Source organism: Acartia tonsa, chromosome 1, assembly GCF_053477335.1.
Source record: "Acartia tonsa isolate MP-2025a chromosome 1, ASM5347733v1, whole genome shotgun sequence".
NCBI lineage: Eukaryota > Metazoa > Arthropoda > Copepoda > Calanoida > Acartiidae > Acartia > Acartia tonsa.
The window spans coordinates 21515678-21532134 of NC_137260.1; the positions used below are offsets into that span (position 1 = coordinate 21515678).

At 32.0% G+C, this 16457-nt stretch overlaps 2 protein-coding genes across 7 annotated transcripts; both read left to right on the plus strand.

Annotated features, from left to right (window-relative positions):
* Nucleotides 1-849: 849 nt before the first annotated feature.
* Nucleotides 850-9922, plus strand: LOC145314901 (UBX domain-containing protein 6-like). Of its 2 annotated transcripts, XR_013877884.1 has the most exons (14): nt 850-1027; nt 1207-1327; nt 1458-1642; nt 2485-2621; nt 3018-3152; nt 3539-3641; nt 4008-4073; nt 4364-4453; nt 4771-4837; nt 5948-6078; nt 7082-7171; nt 7621-7824; nt 8029-8167; nt 9122-9922. XR_013877884.1 is itself a non-coding variant. In XM_080154981.1 (13 exons), exons 2-13 carry the CDS (start codon nt 1234-1236, stop codon nt 8071-8073), a joined length of 1347 nt encoding a protein of 448 aa, XP_080011107.1. In that variant the 5' UTR covers nt 850-1027; nt 1207-1233; the 3' UTR covers nt 8074-9922. The 2 variants fall into 2 exon arrangements, 1 of the variants encoding a protein (XP_080011107.1); XM_080154981.1 differs by having other exon boundaries at nt 8029-9922.
* Nucleotides 9923-9924: 2 nt separating this feature from the next.
* On the plus strand, nt 9925-15123 carry Zip102B (Zinc/iron regulated transporter-related protein 102B). 5 transcript variants are annotated; one of them, XR_013877895.1, is made up of 10 exons: nt 9925-10067; nt 10625-10703; nt 10877-10910; nt 11178-11313; nt 11424-11556; nt 11804-11876; nt 12492-12663; nt 12988-13094; nt 13441-14160; nt 14877-15123. XR_013877895.1 is itself a non-coding variant. In XM_080155028.1 (9 exons), exons 2-9 carry the CDS (start codon nt 10674-10676, stop codon nt 13635-13637), a joined length of 882 nt encoding a protein of 293 aa, XP_080011154.1. In that variant the 5' UTR covers nt 9925-10067; nt 10625-10673; the 3' UTR covers nt 13638-15123. The 5 variants fall into 5 exon arrangements, 1 of the variants encoding a protein (XP_080011154.1); XR_013877896.1 differs by having other exon boundaries at nt 14911-15123; XR_013877897.1 differs by having other exon boundaries at nt 13441-13909; nt 14911-15123.
* The last annotated feature ends 1334 nt before the right edge of the window (nt 15124-16457 follow it).

A 16457-nucleotide genomic window follows, 5' to 3' on the forward strand; every position in this document is an offset into this window, starting at 1 on the left:
GGAGGGAGAATATCAAAAATACGAGGAGGCTACTGCTCAGTCCTATCATACTGCTCTTGATTGGTTACAGCTGTCAAAATTCCAGTCTAAATTGATTTGGTAAATATTTTATATTATTATCTTAGTACCTAAAACATTTTCCGATTAATATCCGCTGGATAAGAACCGGGTCTTGTCATACTAAAAAGTCATGTAGCGTATCGTATTATAAACTTTTTTCTACGAATAGAAAAATAAAAATCAATAATAAGCAAACATGTTAGTTTGATAAAATACATTCACAGTTACACAATCATTTTTTAACTGTTTAGTTAGTCACTAAGCAAATTGCTTATAAATGAATAGATATTCTTTATTTTAGGGAGTTCTTTATTATTATTCTTGGTAACTGTTTGCTTCTCACTCTGGCCTGGTGGGTCTATGGTCAAAGGAAAGATTATTATTACCTATGCATTTTTTCCAGTATTGCTTCGAATCCGATTAATATCCGTTGGATTAGAACCGATTCTCAGTCATACTAAAAATAATGTATAGCATTGTATTACAGACAATTTTTCACTTCACGAATATTAATATAATAAAAGTCATAAGCGTCTGTAACTTATGCATGTTCTTTTCCTCTCATTACCTCCTCTTAAATCAAAATAAGATTTAGTTTGAATAGTATTGTAACATTAACTTTCTCTACATTTAACAATAAAGCTTTTTATGTCAATATTATATAGGTAAGGTATACACTATACATACAATTCCGTAAATTATATTAATATTATTTCTACAGAGTTAAAATTGTTTTTCCTCAGATAAAATATCTCCTTCTCAAGAAAAGGTTAATAATCTTTGAAATATAAAGGATCCGAAGTCAGTTTATGCAAGGTGGCTCTGACAAAAGATTAAGAAACTTTGAAGAAATCAGAGACGGTTATTCTGATCTGAAACTTCCCAAGGAGATGGACTTTAAATTCAAGTGATTAAAAAGGGAAAATCATTCAGTGCTAGTTCAGAAATTTTTATATACAAGAGAAAGGTATAGTTCCATGAAAGTTACAAATGAAATAACATTTTCTACCTTTTAAGTGTTTAAAATGCATTGAATATCTTTAATAGCTATAAAATTTTATACGTATCTGTTTATATTTGTAACAGGAAGAAATTATTAGACTGGTTAATGCAATTATTTTTTTTAATTCATGGAATTATCCTCAGTTATTCAATCAATCAATAAAAACCAAGATGTCTGCCATTAAAGATTTTTTCAAGAAAAAGAAGACTGAGGCCAAGTTTAAGCTTGCTGGAGGTGGTCATAAGCTTGGAGATCCTTCCGCAGGTAACTGTTTGGTGAAGTTTCTTTCTGCTCCTCTCCTTCCCGTATGAAAAAGTGCCATGACATCTCTCTTATCTTTTGCTTTTGCTATTGTTTTTTTATATGGTTTTGCATAGGTTTTTATTAATTTAAGGAGGCAGTGGCAGCAGTAGACAGCAGCAAGCCGCCGCAGCTGCAGCAAGGCAGGAGCGACAGCATCCAAGCACTTCTGCCCAGCAGGCTGGAGCAGCTGCACTCAACAGGATGGCAGCTGCTACCAGTAAGCCTGCCATTGGATCTGAGGAGTATCTCAAGAATAGACAAAGAGCTTTGATTAAGGTAAAACTAATTGGGATAAGCTAAATTACTATTTTTTATCATAAAATGCTCCAAATTAACCAAGGGGGGTGGGGGAAGTTTTGACACATTTGCGTAAACCTGGCACCTAGGCTTTATCTTTGGACTGAGAGGATAGGTTATTAATGATAAAATCATTCTTATATGATGAATTTCACGAAGTTTTAAGATTTTGTTTGATAGGCCTCCAGGTTTCGGAGCTCTAGGCCTCCAGGTGGTCTCTGTACAGGTAAAAATGAAAAAAAAATTAAAGTTACAAATCAACTTATAAAACAAAATATGCATCTTTTTTCTTTAAATATGTGAATAATATTAAAAAAAGATGCATATTTTGTTTTATAAGTTGATTTGTAACTTTAAATTTTTTTTTCATTTTACCTGTACAGAGACCACCTGGAGGCCTATCCAAAAAATCTTAAAATTTCGTGAAATTCATCATATAAGAATGATTTTATCATTAATAACCTATCCTCTCAGTCCAAAGATAAAGCCTGGGTGCCTGGTTTACGCAAATGTGTCAAAACTTCCCCCCCCCCCTTAATACACAATGCTTTAGGTACGTAGTAAGTTATAAAGCTCATTATTGTTTCTTGTTTAAGAATATATTGTAAGGAGTACCTACCTATTACATACAATTTTGCCTTTAATATTTTTGTAGGCCTAAGGAAATTCTATTTAGATTGTATTTTTTTTCTCCTACATTATAAAGATGATGAGTTCTATGTAGCAAAAAATGCTACATGTCTCGATACGTAATGATTGAAATGATATATTTTGAATTCACACACGCAACAAAATCCTCAATTATTTTTGTTATAATAAAGGAGCAAGCTAGATTAGAACTGGAGAAAGAGAAGGCAACTGAAGCAGAAATAAACAAACTCAAGAGTGTTTATGGTGAAAAAGAGGAAGTTGTTCAGGAAACTTCTGGTCATCTGGCAGCACAGGGCGTTTATTTCAGGTAAAACAAATGTTTTACTAATTTAAATATTTTTATAGTATGTATATACATAGAAGTCACCCCTCCCCCTACTTTCAATTGTAATTTTGAAAAGAAAAAGTTTCGGAAACATTGTAGGAAGTGAAACCAGTTTTTTTACAGTGGTACCGCCTTGTGGGACTTCATAATTATTTTTTGGTATTTTTGGCGATTTCCTTTGGGAGGTTGGTGGCACCCTGCCTTAAAATAGATATAAACCTTACCTGGACAGGCTATGAGAAGCTACACTGTAAATGAGAACCATATCGGTTTAGATGTTATCTAGATCCTACGCTACACACAGGCATACTGTTACTTTTATATAAGGATAAAACGAACATGAATATTTGGTACCTATTAGAAGTATAATTTTTTTAGATGCCCTCTAATAGGGGACTCCGTGTACCCTAAGGAAGAGATGAAGGCTAAAATTCGAGAGTTTCTGTACAGTCAACTTGAACAAGAGAGAGGATTAACTGCAACTCTAATCATTCATACTTGTAACAATCCAAAGTAAGATTTACCTTATTTTGAAAATTAACAAGAACGATAAAATCAAATATTAGCTAAGCCCTCTGGCAATAAAAAAAGTCTTAAGTATAATATAGATGTTGATGTTATATGATAGGAGTGGTAACATTACTTCATATTCAGTGTGCTCTACTTTGAAGGCTTTTTTTACATATTGATAAAGTGTTGCCCTTTAATTCGTTTTTCATTTTGTGTTTATTTTAAGTGAAAGATCCACATTAAAAGTTTTTTTGCAAAATCAGGGGACCATCTACTTCAAATCAACCCATTCATACTCTTATTTTCTCCCTAAACTAATGAAAATCAAAAAGAACATCTTATTAAAGCTTATTGAATAGGTTTAACTTACATATCAAATAATATTTTAGAGAAAGAGTGGAAACATGTGTTGATACTTTATGTAAATATCTGGATAATATTCTTCAAAACCCGTCAGAACCAAAATACAGGAAAATTAGAAAAAGCAATAAGGTAATAAATTTACTTCTATTTCAAGTTTTAAATTTTACAACACTGAGAGACTTCTTTACCATTCACTAGCGGATACGCCCCTAAAGGCGTCAAGTGGAACTCTAGGTGAAGTAACCCTCTTCTTTTAATTTTGATTTTAAAAAAGAAACGTTTGAAAATACTTTTTTTTCTTGCATTGCATATTTTTCTTAACAGGCTGGAGGTACCCTTCCCTAAAATAGTTTCACTCCAAACTTTGAGAACCATATCAGTTAAGCAGTTAGAGAGACCTTTCGCTACACAGACAGACATAAATTTTGTTACTTTTAAATAAGAAGGGTATTTCGACCTTAAAATAAAGATAACAACAACAAAAATTTTCTCTAGGCATTCCAAGAAAGAGTAGCTAGTCTTGAGGGAACAGAAGAATTTATCCGAGACTGTGGATTTCAGGTCACCCATTTTAATCTCTCTTGTGCCGTTGCAAAGAGCTCTTACTTGGCATGGTTAATAACCCAACGGGGATCTCCTGACCCATATTTGAACTAACGTAATCTAAAAATCCATAAAAGAGATGGTTTTTTTCAAGAAGTTTTTTGGTCCAGGGAAAATTTAAAAAAAATACTTTCCTTAATCTTCATACCAAGTTCATATTTCATGGTTCTAATGTAATATTTTTATAGTTTCTAAATATTTATAGAATGGATGGATGAATTTACACGTTAAGAAGTAATCTATTTTAGCTGGAAATGCTGACTGGGAATGATGGAAACGAAGAGGAATTCTGGATCCTGCCAGAACATGCGGATCTAGAACATCTTACTATGTTGCAGGTATAATCAGGGATCTAAAGGGATAAGACTATGGCAGATATATGCATGTACAATGTAAATCCCCAATGATGATACACAAAATTTAGTGGTTTAAACGTTTATACACTCAACTTAATAAGCCAACAAATCAAAATTTGATAAAAAGTCCCCAAAGTTTTTAAGCCATCGAATAAGAAAACTTTTTTTAAAAACTCTTGGGACTAGTGTAATAATCAGCCCAATGTCCCCTCTTTACCTTGGTACAATAATAAAGATTTACAAATCCTCCAATTAAATATTATATGTAATACAGCTCTTTCTGAGATCTTAATTTTCAGGATTCTTTAAGAAGTTGTGAGCCTTTGACTGCAGAACTTGATAGAGGAATAATTGTAATCAAACCAGGTAGATTAAAACACAAGAAAAAGGTAACAGGGTTTAGTTATCGTCTGTTTGTCGTATTAATCCGTGAAGGGTTGAACCCTTGTTTGGTTGTTGGTAACTTTCTAGTAACCCTAAAAATCTTAATAAATATTGCATCTGTCTCTGGGATTATTGGATTCTAATTAATTGTCCTATCCTTACCCTCTAGGTTAACTTTTTTTTATATTTAATATCAATATTTATTTTTAGGTTAGGTTAGGGTATATTGGGGTTCCACTCCAAACGTAGGAGTTGAAAAACATCGGAGTGGACAAATGCAGGAGTCCCAAACGTCGAAGTGGGTCAAATGCATGAGTGGGACAAACGTCGGAGTGGACAAACTCAGGATTTTTGGGACAAACGTCGGAGTGGACAAACACAGGAGTCCCAACAATTTTTTTTTCAATTTTGAATTTTTTTGAATTTTGATTTTTTTGAATTTTTTTTTTTTTATACAAAATGGTCCCGTTATTTTTCTTAGTTAGGTTAGGTTAGGTTATAGGCCAGGGGGCCGAGCGCTGCGGCTAGGCAGGCTAGGGGGCCAAGCGCTGCGGCCATAGTCATTATTTTGTCGACAGGGGTATAAAAAAATTCAAAATTATTAAAATTGCGGACACTCCTAGGTTTTACATAAGCAATGTCCACTCCTACGTTTGTCCACTCCGACGTTTGTCCCACTCCTACGTTTGTCCACTCCTGCGTTTGGGACTCCTACGTTTGTCCCACTCCTACGTTTGTCCACTCCTGCGTTTGGGACTCCTACGTTTGTCCACTACGACGTTTGAGACTCCTACGTTTGGGGTTGGACCTATATTGGGATTAGGCATAGGCAAAAATACGGGTATAGTCCCTTTCGTGATAACGGTCTTTAGGTACGTTTCGTCATATTTTTACAGTAGATTTTCTTCTATTTCTAGAGTTAGACCCTGCGGGGGAAAACACCTAACCTATCAAAAGCTACCATGAACATACGAACCCCCTCTGAAATACTAACCCTGTTTTTTAATTTATTTAAAAAATATGTAGGGGGTGATTATCTATGCTCAAAAGGCAATTTGGAAAAGCATCATATTTTTAATTGATCTTTTATAGGAAGTGAAAGCGCTGGACGTGGTATTGGCTCTTTGCCTTCGGATTTTTTCTCTGTAACTGCAGCTGAAGTCAAAACTGAGCTGCAAAGCAAAGCTGACTCTTTGGAAAGAGAATCTATGTTAAGAACACAGGTATAGAAAGGTCAATTGTGCCTAGAAAAGTCTAGAAAAAGAACAATCAACTACCAGTTAGGTAGCATATTCCACAAATAGATTATATTTTGAAGGACAAGCATACAGATGGACTGGTTAAATACATAGGGTAAAGCGGGGCGAACACTGTGCCTTTTTCGGTTTTTTGAACCTGCAAATCGTAAAAATTATTTTTTTAAAAGGGACCAGTAGAAAGATCTCGTAAAAGTCGATCAGGTCCTAAAAGGACGTAAACCTAGGACCTTGGGAAGTTTGTCAAAATTGATCTCAAAAACGGCACAGACTTCGCCCCGCCTCGAGGCGAAGTCGGTAGGGCATTTTCAAGCTTCAAAAAATCGATGACGTATTGATTTTATTATAGCATGCCCTTAAGGTAAAAGTTGCTAAATGTAATAAAGAGTATGCACAAATTATTTCGAGAAAATACTATACAAGCTTCCTTAAAGTTTTAAACGGAAATGGATAGCCCATTAGATTCTTATTAAGTCTTCTGAAGACGTCTAAGCTTTAGCTCTTACCAGTTTTTGTCCAACTTACCGTTTTCCCGACCGAAGCAAAAAAATTAAAAAAAAAAAAATTTTGTCGTCCGACTTTGAGACCCAATAAGTACCCTAAAATTTTTATTTTATACTTTTTTGTAGGCAATTTAATAAGAAACAATTTTTGATTTTATGTTTTTTTCTGTCAGTCGATTAGAACATGGAGAAAAATGTCATTTAATGAAGGTGTGTAAAAAAAATAAAGACTTCGCCCCAATACAGAGATCGCCCCGCTTTACCCTAGTAACTGCGCATCAAAAAAAAATAACCCTAATTGCTATAATTTCAAAATCGAGTCAACGGTTAATGGTAAAATAAATCAATGTCTTCAAAAGTCTACAATTTGACGAATTGAAATATTTATGATTTAAATCGATAATGAGCTCTTTCCATAATTAAAATATAATATTTGTTAACTATAAATATTAAATTTGATATTCTAGGCCATGCGAGAAAAAGAGGCCATGATTGGAAGAAGAAAATATAGATATTGCGTTGTTAGAATTAGATTTCCTGATGGATATTTGTTACAGGTTCGTTAATACTTTTAATGCTTTTTTCCAGAAAAGCATTTATTTTTTACCTTTACCTCAAATTCTACATTTATGTTGCTTTATTATTTTTGTATGGCTCTAAAATTTTGGGCTCCTAAAAGTTTGTCTGTTTTTGGGTGTTTCATAGTTTTTAACAATTTTCTCGGCAAAAAGTATTAGAAAATAATTCTAGTATGATGTTTTATGGGGTTTGTATGTCAGTAGACGGAATGACAGTAATCTTTTCATTTTGTGAAAATTAAAAATATGTATTCTTGTATATAATTTTTCAAGTTTTTTATGCTTTTTTTTTGGAGACATTATTAAATGTAACACGTTTAGGTACATACATTTAGAATATTGTACATTTAGAACATAAAGTTTTTTTGGGAGAAAGTTTTTTTTTTTGATAATTTAATAATATTATAAACATTAATATTTCCTTCCAGGGTACGTTTAGCGTATACGAACAACTTTCTGCAGTGCTGGACTTTGTAGCTGACAACCTGGAGGTCCCGCTGCCTTTCCACCTGGTGGACACAGTTACTGGCGCCAAGATGCTGGACACCGCCCCGACACTGCAGGAGCTGGGGCTAGTCCCCGCCTCCATTTTAAATTTCCGTTGGGATCCAGAGATACAAGCAGATATTCAGGTATACTTTTCCTCAAATAACTTTTAAACAGAATTGGAGTGTAAAATAAATTATTCTTGAAATCAAACAAATGCCAATTACATGAAAAATGTAAGAAAATCAATTTTGACTGGCGGAAAATTGAATTATATTTAATATTCTATAGATTTTATATACGATATAAATATTACTTTAAGATAATAATAATACCAATGCTTTTTTCAGAGTTCTGGAGCTAATTTAGCCTGTTTAAAATCTAGTCTTCTTTAGTTATATATACTACAAGAGAAGACGACAAAATAATTCAGCATGATATATAATTATAGTTTTTTTTTAAATGGGCATTCCCTCAACATTTTAGTTCGTATGTATTTAAAAAACCCACAAAAAAGTGAAACCCACCTGTCAGGGATGTATATTCTGCACAAGATTCATTTTTCTTCACCACTATTTTTTTTCCCCAAGGACGGGGGGGGGTGGGTGGGTTATGTTTTCAGCACTCTTTATTTTATTCATCCTATTACCCCTCCAACATATTTTCCTATTTTTTTATTTTTTACCCCATAACAAATATTGTTTATTCCCCCCCCCCCCCCTCTTTCAGCCAGAGATCCGATGACGGGTAATAAAAATCTGAAAATAGAAATGACGCAAATGACGCAAATTCTGAACGCAATTCTCACGTTTATCTAAAAATGCAACATATAATAATAGCTATTAAAACAATTTTCAAGCATAACTTTTATCTTATTAGGATAACAATTAAATAAGAAAAATATTTTTACCATATGAAATTCGTGATCAAACACCTAATTGAAAAAAAAATGCAAGACATAGCTTTTATTTTAAGAAAGACTAGGGGCAACGGACGCCCCCAAGAAGCCTCTAGGTGTTCTTAAGGTGGGAGGGGGATAAGTCAACCGCCCTTCTACTTTTTAATTTGAGTTTTAATAAGAAATATTCAGAAAAAAAATTTGCGGGTGTGATTTTAAATTGGGAAGGTGGAGATAGGCTCTCCCAAAATAGTTAAAAACCTTCCCTGTACCTAAAAAAAGCTTAATTGCAAAGGAAAACCAAACAGATGTCATTTTTTAACAATTTTATAAAAAAAAAACATTGGCGCACTTGTATAAACACCTTATCGCTAACAAGTTTTGGAATAGATAATCCAGAACCATCCAGTTCAAAGGGAATGCAGAAAGAGAGGAGGTGAGAGGGGGTGAATCTAGTTTGAAGACATCCGAAAATAGTTATGATCGAGATCTTCCTTCATCAGAGATCCCATGCAGAATATACACCCCTGCCACCTATTTAAAAGCAGTTTGATGTTAACAAAGCCTTAGATGTAAGAAATTTTTCCATACTTGTTCAGGGATTTGTTTGAGTTTAGTGTAAATTTATGTTTTAAGTGTATCTTTTTAAATTTCATGTTTAAATTATGTTAAGTCATTAAGAATTGTATTATTTTAGACTTCACAGTTTAAACTTTTCCCTTATTTAAACTCACATTTAAGCTTAAGCATAATTAATTGTGTATTATTTAATTTGTAAAATTATTTCCGTTAAAAAATGTATGTATTTTGTATTTGATGTCCCATCATATATACTATTTAGTCAAAAAATTACACTAAAAATAATTTGCTTTTACAAACTTCTTTGTCTAGCACTTAAATTTTGTTTTTTATTAAAATTTCTAGTATTCTTTAAAAATCTTGCTATCCGCTGGACTAATTTTGTACTTCTTTCCATCGAAGATTTTTTTTGCTTCATATTATGTTTTTTTCTACCATTTTACTGGAAGGATATGCTACCTATCTTCTAAAGAGGATCCCGGCAAAATAAAGTTGAACAACTTTTATTTCCTATACCTTGTTGATCCAATGGGTTAAGAGGACAGCCACTAGTGTATAGTATGCATGCAAATATTTCATTTATTTATTGTCTTTACAGAAAACTAAAAGATTTGTAAATATAAAAAATATTATAATACTACAAAAAAAATATTTTATTTTTATGACATTATTGCTTATTATAATATAAAATCATTCATTCTTATTTGTGATTGTATTCATATTTTTAAGATACCAAAACAATTAAAAGCATAATATTCTTTTTCAGACGAACACAATGACATTATTTTAGGGACTTTAAAGTTCTTTTTGCAGAAGAACAAAGTCCCTTTTTTTAATTAAATGCCATTTATTTTTTTGTAATAAATTGAACGAATGGCGCGAATCTAAACTACAGTATCTTTATCATTTAAGGTAAGCGCTCCTCTTTATCTTGTAAGTTTTATCGAGGTATATAGTTTAAGATTAGGTTCTTCCGACTAACGAATTCATAATTTTTAGTGTTTTTTTTTCATTTCTTAAAAAAAAATTGCCTGCTGTTCTTTTTAATCGAAAAGTTAATAACTCTCATGTCCTATAAGAAACCCTTATCTATTCTTAAATGTCCTCCTAACTCACTGTTCTCCAATTGTCACTTAACATAGTTTAATAAAAGTGCTGTAAATGAATTCTACTTAAGTTATACACTTGTAAGGGCTGTTTGCTCTTTTGTCATTACAGTACTTATTTACTTTTAATAATTTACGATAATGGATTTATTATTACTTGGATGTTACACCAGATCATCATGTGCTCTAATAAAGTAAAACATGTAGTTGGCTAAAATAACGATTCCCACATACACCCCCTCCCCTCCTAACTAATAATTAAAATCCATGTTAGCATTCTAATTTGACGACAATTTTTCCAATGTCATAATATCCACGTACATTCTATAAACATGTTTATGATTAAAATATTAAATTTTGTAGTCGATAGTGCTGTTATCCATTGAAACTGGCCACCACAGAAGCAGCTAACATGGACGGGTCACTAAATCTTGTCATCTTCAGGAAAATATTCATTAGAATCACATAATTTATAAGATAATAGTAAAAACTTTCATTATTAAGTCTATTGTGAAAACTTGGGCAAGTTATTTATATGTTTCTTTACGATTTCTAGATATTAAAGCACCCAATAGTTTTTAAAAACAAATAAAATTCTAAATGGACCATTTTATTAGTATGGTGATGCTGTTTGGCTCTTATTTAGCAGGTAATCCCAATAAGTTGATCTGCTTTACTTATCTCCATTACATTTGTATTGGAAAGATTTTTTAAAAGTAGTACCTAACATATTGCACTTAATTTTGATATCACTGATTTATTCCTAACTTCCTAATAGTATATTATAAATGACTTTTACGAATATAAGGCTTAGAATGGTTGCAATTATTTCTTATTTTCCTTTTATAATAGGTAACATCCTATTCCTAATTTAAACTATCTTATCAATGCCGAAAATAATCTCCATAATTTTTAGGATCAATACCATTGTTTATGAGCCTATCGGAAGAAAAGTTACAGCTGGTGTCAGTTCTAGGGGCTGGTCTTCTCTTGGGCACAGCACTCAGTGTCATCATACCAGAGGGAATGCAGACACTTAATATGGCGTACAGGTAACGTTTAAACACTTATTGTCATTGTATAATAACACTTGATATAACGTACAGGCAAAGGTGTAGCACTAGTATACCTAATTATACAACATTAACTTAAAATATTTCAGTATTAACAACAAGGAGCACCACCATGCAGAGGGAGGTGGTGAGGAGGGAGAAGAACATCACGACAATCCTGTCCCACATCTTATTGGAGTTTCTCTGGTCCTGGGATTTATTTTCATGCTGATTATTGATCAGGTTAATCAAACTATTTACTACTACAATTATAGGAATGATAATTCAAACTTTCAAAGAAAAAATATAACCTTTAATAAGGAAATATCTAGAGATATTTTGTATTGTTAAACAAATTAAATGTCTCATTGAAATAGTTTAAAAGCTTGGTACCTATTAACACCATGGATAAAGCATTATATGTTATGTTTTTATACAGATATTTTAGCTTTTTAAATTTTTTTTACTGAATGTTAACATGCATGTTTAGATTGCAACAAGCAAATCGCGTGATATAGAAGTTGGAGGCCGAAGGGCTCCCGTGTCGTGGACAGCTACTTTAGGTATTTTCTTATTTTTAAAAATTTTATTTATTATATAGGTAAATTAGTATGTCTTTTTTTCTGAAGCTTAAGATTTCAAAAGCTTATGAACTAATATTTTAAGTAAGCTTTACATAGTTTCTGTGATGGTTTAAGGCTTTTTCATTTTTAGTCTTAAGGATGGTTTTAGCCATTTTTTTTAGCTTTTTGGAAATTGGAATACAGATATACAAATAATAGGGGCGTAACTGCTAGTAATAAAATATAAAAGTGTAATATTCAGATGCTTCTATTTCATATATCTTTTGATTACTTAATAAGTTAATACGAGTTGATTTATTATTCTCAATTACTCAATGTTAATTTTATTAAATAATTGTCTTTTTTCCTAAATATGATTTAATATTTATTCAGATTTTTATTAAGCACAACATACCTATCATATACCTTAAAGAACTTAATGAACAAATAAAAAGGGTAATTTTTTCGCGTATTTTCCGTAAAGTTGTGTCAAATGCGCTTATTATTTCATATTTGGTCATAATTAAGAACAGTTTGACTTAATAAGCGCATTTGAATAAACGGTTACAAACAACTTTACGGAAAATACGCGACAAAAATTACCCCCTTTTTCAGGTCTTGTAGTGCATGCTGCAGCTGATGGTGTGGCGCTAGGAGCTGCAGCCACCACCAACCAAACAGATGTGGAAATAATTGTGTTCCTGGCGATTATGCTTCACAAGGCTCCTGCTAGCTTCGGTCTGGTTACCTATCTCATGCATGAAGGCCTGGAGCGGACGAGAATAAGGTAGACTACTTTCTTCTTATTATCTATAGAGAAAACATGTCAGTGCAATATAGCAAGATAACACGTTATTTTGTTGTGATTTGAGTTGATAACCTTTTTTTTAGAGATCACATTTTTAATATTACTCAAATTAGGTATAGGCTAGACATTCAAGTCAAGTAGCATAGTAAATGTATATAGTTTTTAATTATTATATACTTAGTATAGAGGGTATGTTTAATTTTGACCTTAGATAAAAATCTTCCCAAGACCTATAAAAATATTTATGATTTAGAGAACTCAAAAACGTACTGAATTAATAGTTATTGACTTCATAAATTTTAGACGTCATTTGTTGGTGTTCAGCCTGGCTGCCCCCACAATGGGTATCCTTACCTTCCTATCCTTAACTGTTCATGGCAGAGCCAATCTCGACACTTTAAGTGCCACAGGTAAATTCTTAACGCCAAAAAGACCTATTGAACAGATATTTTACCTTTTACCATAAAAGTCTTTGTTGAAACCCAGAAATTTGTCGTTTAAGCATTCCATTATTTTAGGCTGTATAATATTTTTAAAATATGTTACGTATTTTGTCTCTTAGCTCTTGGGAAGCCCAACATGAAGTAAGGTTTCGGTGTCTGTATATAATATCCTGACAACGAAATCTTTACAATAGCTATCATCCTTATCAATATCTTATTTTGTTTTCTATTTAACTTTCAGCGACTAAACTATAGTTTACTTACAATTAGTTACAATCAAAATAGATTATTACCTAAAGAACTTTGTATACAGGTGTTGCCATGCTCTTTTCGGCGGGAACTTTCTTGTACGTTGCAACAGTTCACGTGTTGCCAGAGGTGACTAACCTGGGCCATGGACACGGAGCTGGCTCTGGTGACTCTGGCGGTGGATTTTCTAAAACTGAAATGATTGTACTTATTGTGGGTGCTATTATGCCACTATTCCTGACAATGGGACATCATCACTGATCTAAACGTTGCCTGAATTAAAATGAAAATGGCCGTGAAAAGAAAGGAAGTTGGCAACGCTACTGAATGAAAAACTACTTCATCTAGATTTAACATTATTGATAAAGTTATTTGACTACCTGTTTTTTTTTAAGTTTGACTGCCTACAATTTAATCTTTCTTTTATATAAACTTTAAGGTACGTTCAATCGAATATGATTTAGAATTTATAACCTTTTATTAAGAATAATTTAGATTTCTTTTACAATTAGCTAATTAGAATCATTAGAAATGTAGGTATTATTTTTTATTTTCACTTGTTATAGCTTTATGTACTTTTTAGTTTTTATATTTTTGTTTTTCTCTAGAGTAGTTTTCCTATTTAGATCTTAATGTTTAATGTTTGTTGCCTTTGTATTTTCATGTACTTTTATGTATTTTTATATTAAGCAAAAAAGCTTTAAATATGACAAATTAAAAAAAAGTTTTAAAACAATTTTGGCTGCGTTGTTATAAGCACAAAATGAGAAAAATATTTCATTAGGTATTTTAATATAATTTCTTTATTTTTACATTTTTATACTTTTTAGGTTTTTTTTCAATTTTTAGTTGAGCTACCTTGTGATACACTATGTCCGCCTTCTGTTATTATTTAATTTAAAACAAAATCATTTTGATTTGAAATGACAAATATATAAATCTTTATCTTTTATTAAATCTATGCTTTTTGGCCCAAATTCCAAAACCAGTTTTAAGCTGTAAGAAACTTTACTTACTCAGAGGTAAAAATAAAGATATCACTGACTTATGCCCTCTGCCTTAGTAGCAATGGTGCCAGATGTACGTATTTTGTGCGTAATGTACGCATTTTTAACTTTAGGAAAATGGACTTTTATAAGTAATGTACGCATTAGCAAGTAATGTACGCCCCCTCTCCCCTTTTATCTTTCCCCCTTCCCTTTTTCCTTCCCCTCCCCCACAAATGTACACATCAAAGGCTCAATGTACACCTTTTTTGTACACATTGATCCAAAAAAAATCTGGCAACTATGCTTAGTAGGCAACAGATTTTTAAACCATTAATATTCATTTATTACTGTCGTCTATAAGGTTTATTGTCTATGAAACTATACCAGAGGTGGGTTGTTAAAAAATCATTTTCGGGAAATCGGATAACTAATTTTTTTAATCTTCTGAAATTAAATATTAGTTATCTTCCGTTACTTAACCAAATTTTTAAAATACTTTTATGAAATCTAGAGATGGATTTGTACAAGATTAAATTTGATGTTAGGCATGGCTACTCTATTGCCCATTTATGTTGTTCATTTTTTCTATATGTGTAAATTATTTTGTATGCTGCGCTCATGAAAATATGTAATTCTTTAATAACTTATTTGCTAAACTGTGATAATGTTATCATCCTGTAACCAGACAACAATTGTCAATTTATATATTTAATAACAATGTAATTGTAATATTTCAATAATAAACTTTTCATATTGTAGTTGTACCTATTGATTTATAATTTCAGGTTTTTTATTATTATTGCTTCTAGTTTTGTCTGTCTATGACTAAATGGATCTAGAATAGGTAGATATTGTGAGAGATTCTCCCATACCCTTATGTAATGTTTCTCCCAGCTGGCTAATATAATGATTCCCATTCCCCTATATCATATGTGGATTAAATAAAGTGACCTACAAAATAAAACAAAATTGACTGTCAGAAATTCCTTTTAAAGTTTATTGTGCCTGCTTGAATATCTAAGGTATTAAATCCATTTGAGTTTGATAGGTGAGTGTAGAGGAATGAAAATCCGAAGAACTGCCTTCCCAGGAATAACGTATATCCAATTAGCGATAAAAATCTTAAATGATATTTGGGGGGCAGATTCAAAGGTTGTCAATTTTATTAAGTGATGCTCCCTCCCCTTAACGACTACTGAAAATCAAGCAAAGGTTTTGTGATTTTATCGAATTAATTTTGTCTGCGGTACAAGCTGCTACATTCACCTTTTTCGCCCCTAATGGTTTTACACTCCCCCTGGTGAATTGCCGTGCACGACACTGATTATATGCAATTACATTAGTTGTGCAAACTGAATAAAAAGTCTATACGTCTAGGCTCAAATAAAAAAATGTTGTCATTAAACAAATTTCAACACTCAAAGGTGCAATTTTCTACATTTATTACATTTTTGAATGCCCTATTACCATTAACTTGTCATTTCTTTTGATTCTTTTGAAAATGATTGTAGCAATTTTACAATTCTTTTTAAAACTATAATTTAATGTGGTGGATGGTCGAGTCTCCCTGCCCCCTTTAGAGGCCTCTAGGGCCATAACCGCAAGTAATATTATTGCATTTATTGATTTTCTAATAATTCATAAATGGATAATTTCTTATGTATTGAATTGAAGCAATATTATCATACATCAACCAGGGTTAGACCGGATATCCGTCCATATAATCTTTTATATTATACAAAAAAATCCCTGTTAAACAGTCATAAGCATTATTTTTTATTCTTGATACTATATAGCAACAAGTAACACTTCATGATTGACAAACTTACAGATCAACTTAATAGGTAGTTACTTAATTTTTAAGTTTTAACCATTTTATTAAGAAAACTTTTTTGCTACTTCAATAACTCGTTGTTTGGCCCAACCCTAATATCAACATTGTGAATACAAATAGTTGAATTATGACAATCAACGATTATCAAAAGAAGAGTTCGATTGGAATTAAGGTACAGTCAGTGGCAACACCTGAACAAGAAAAGATTAAGTACTTAATTTTTTTACAATTCCTATAAACTGTGAAGGTTTTATGGTA

Coding starts and splice junctions, on each gene's coding strand:
- LOC145314901 (XM_080154981.1), top strand. CDS start 1,234: ATGTCTGCCATTAAAGATTTTTTCAAGAAAAAGAAGACTGAGGCCAAG. Junction 1,328..1,457: donor GCTTGGAGATCCTTCCGCAG/GTAACTGTTTGG, acceptor TATTAATTTAAG/GAGGCAGTGGCAGCAGTAGA. Junction 7,825..8,028: donor AGATACAAGCAGATATTCAG/GTATACTTTTCC, acceptor TGCTTTTTTCAG/AGTTCTGGAGCTAATTTAGC.
- Zip102B (XM_080155028.1), top strand. CDS start 10,674: ATGGACGGGTCACTAAATCTTGTCATCTTC. Junction 11,877..12,491: donor GTCGTGGACAGCTACTTTAG/GTATTTTCTTAT, acceptor CCCCTTTTTCAG/GTCTTGTAGTGCATGCTGCA. Junction 13,095..13,440: donor CGACACTTTAAGTGCCACAG/GTAAATTCTTAA, acceptor CTTTGTATACAG/GTGTTGCCATGCTCTTTTCG.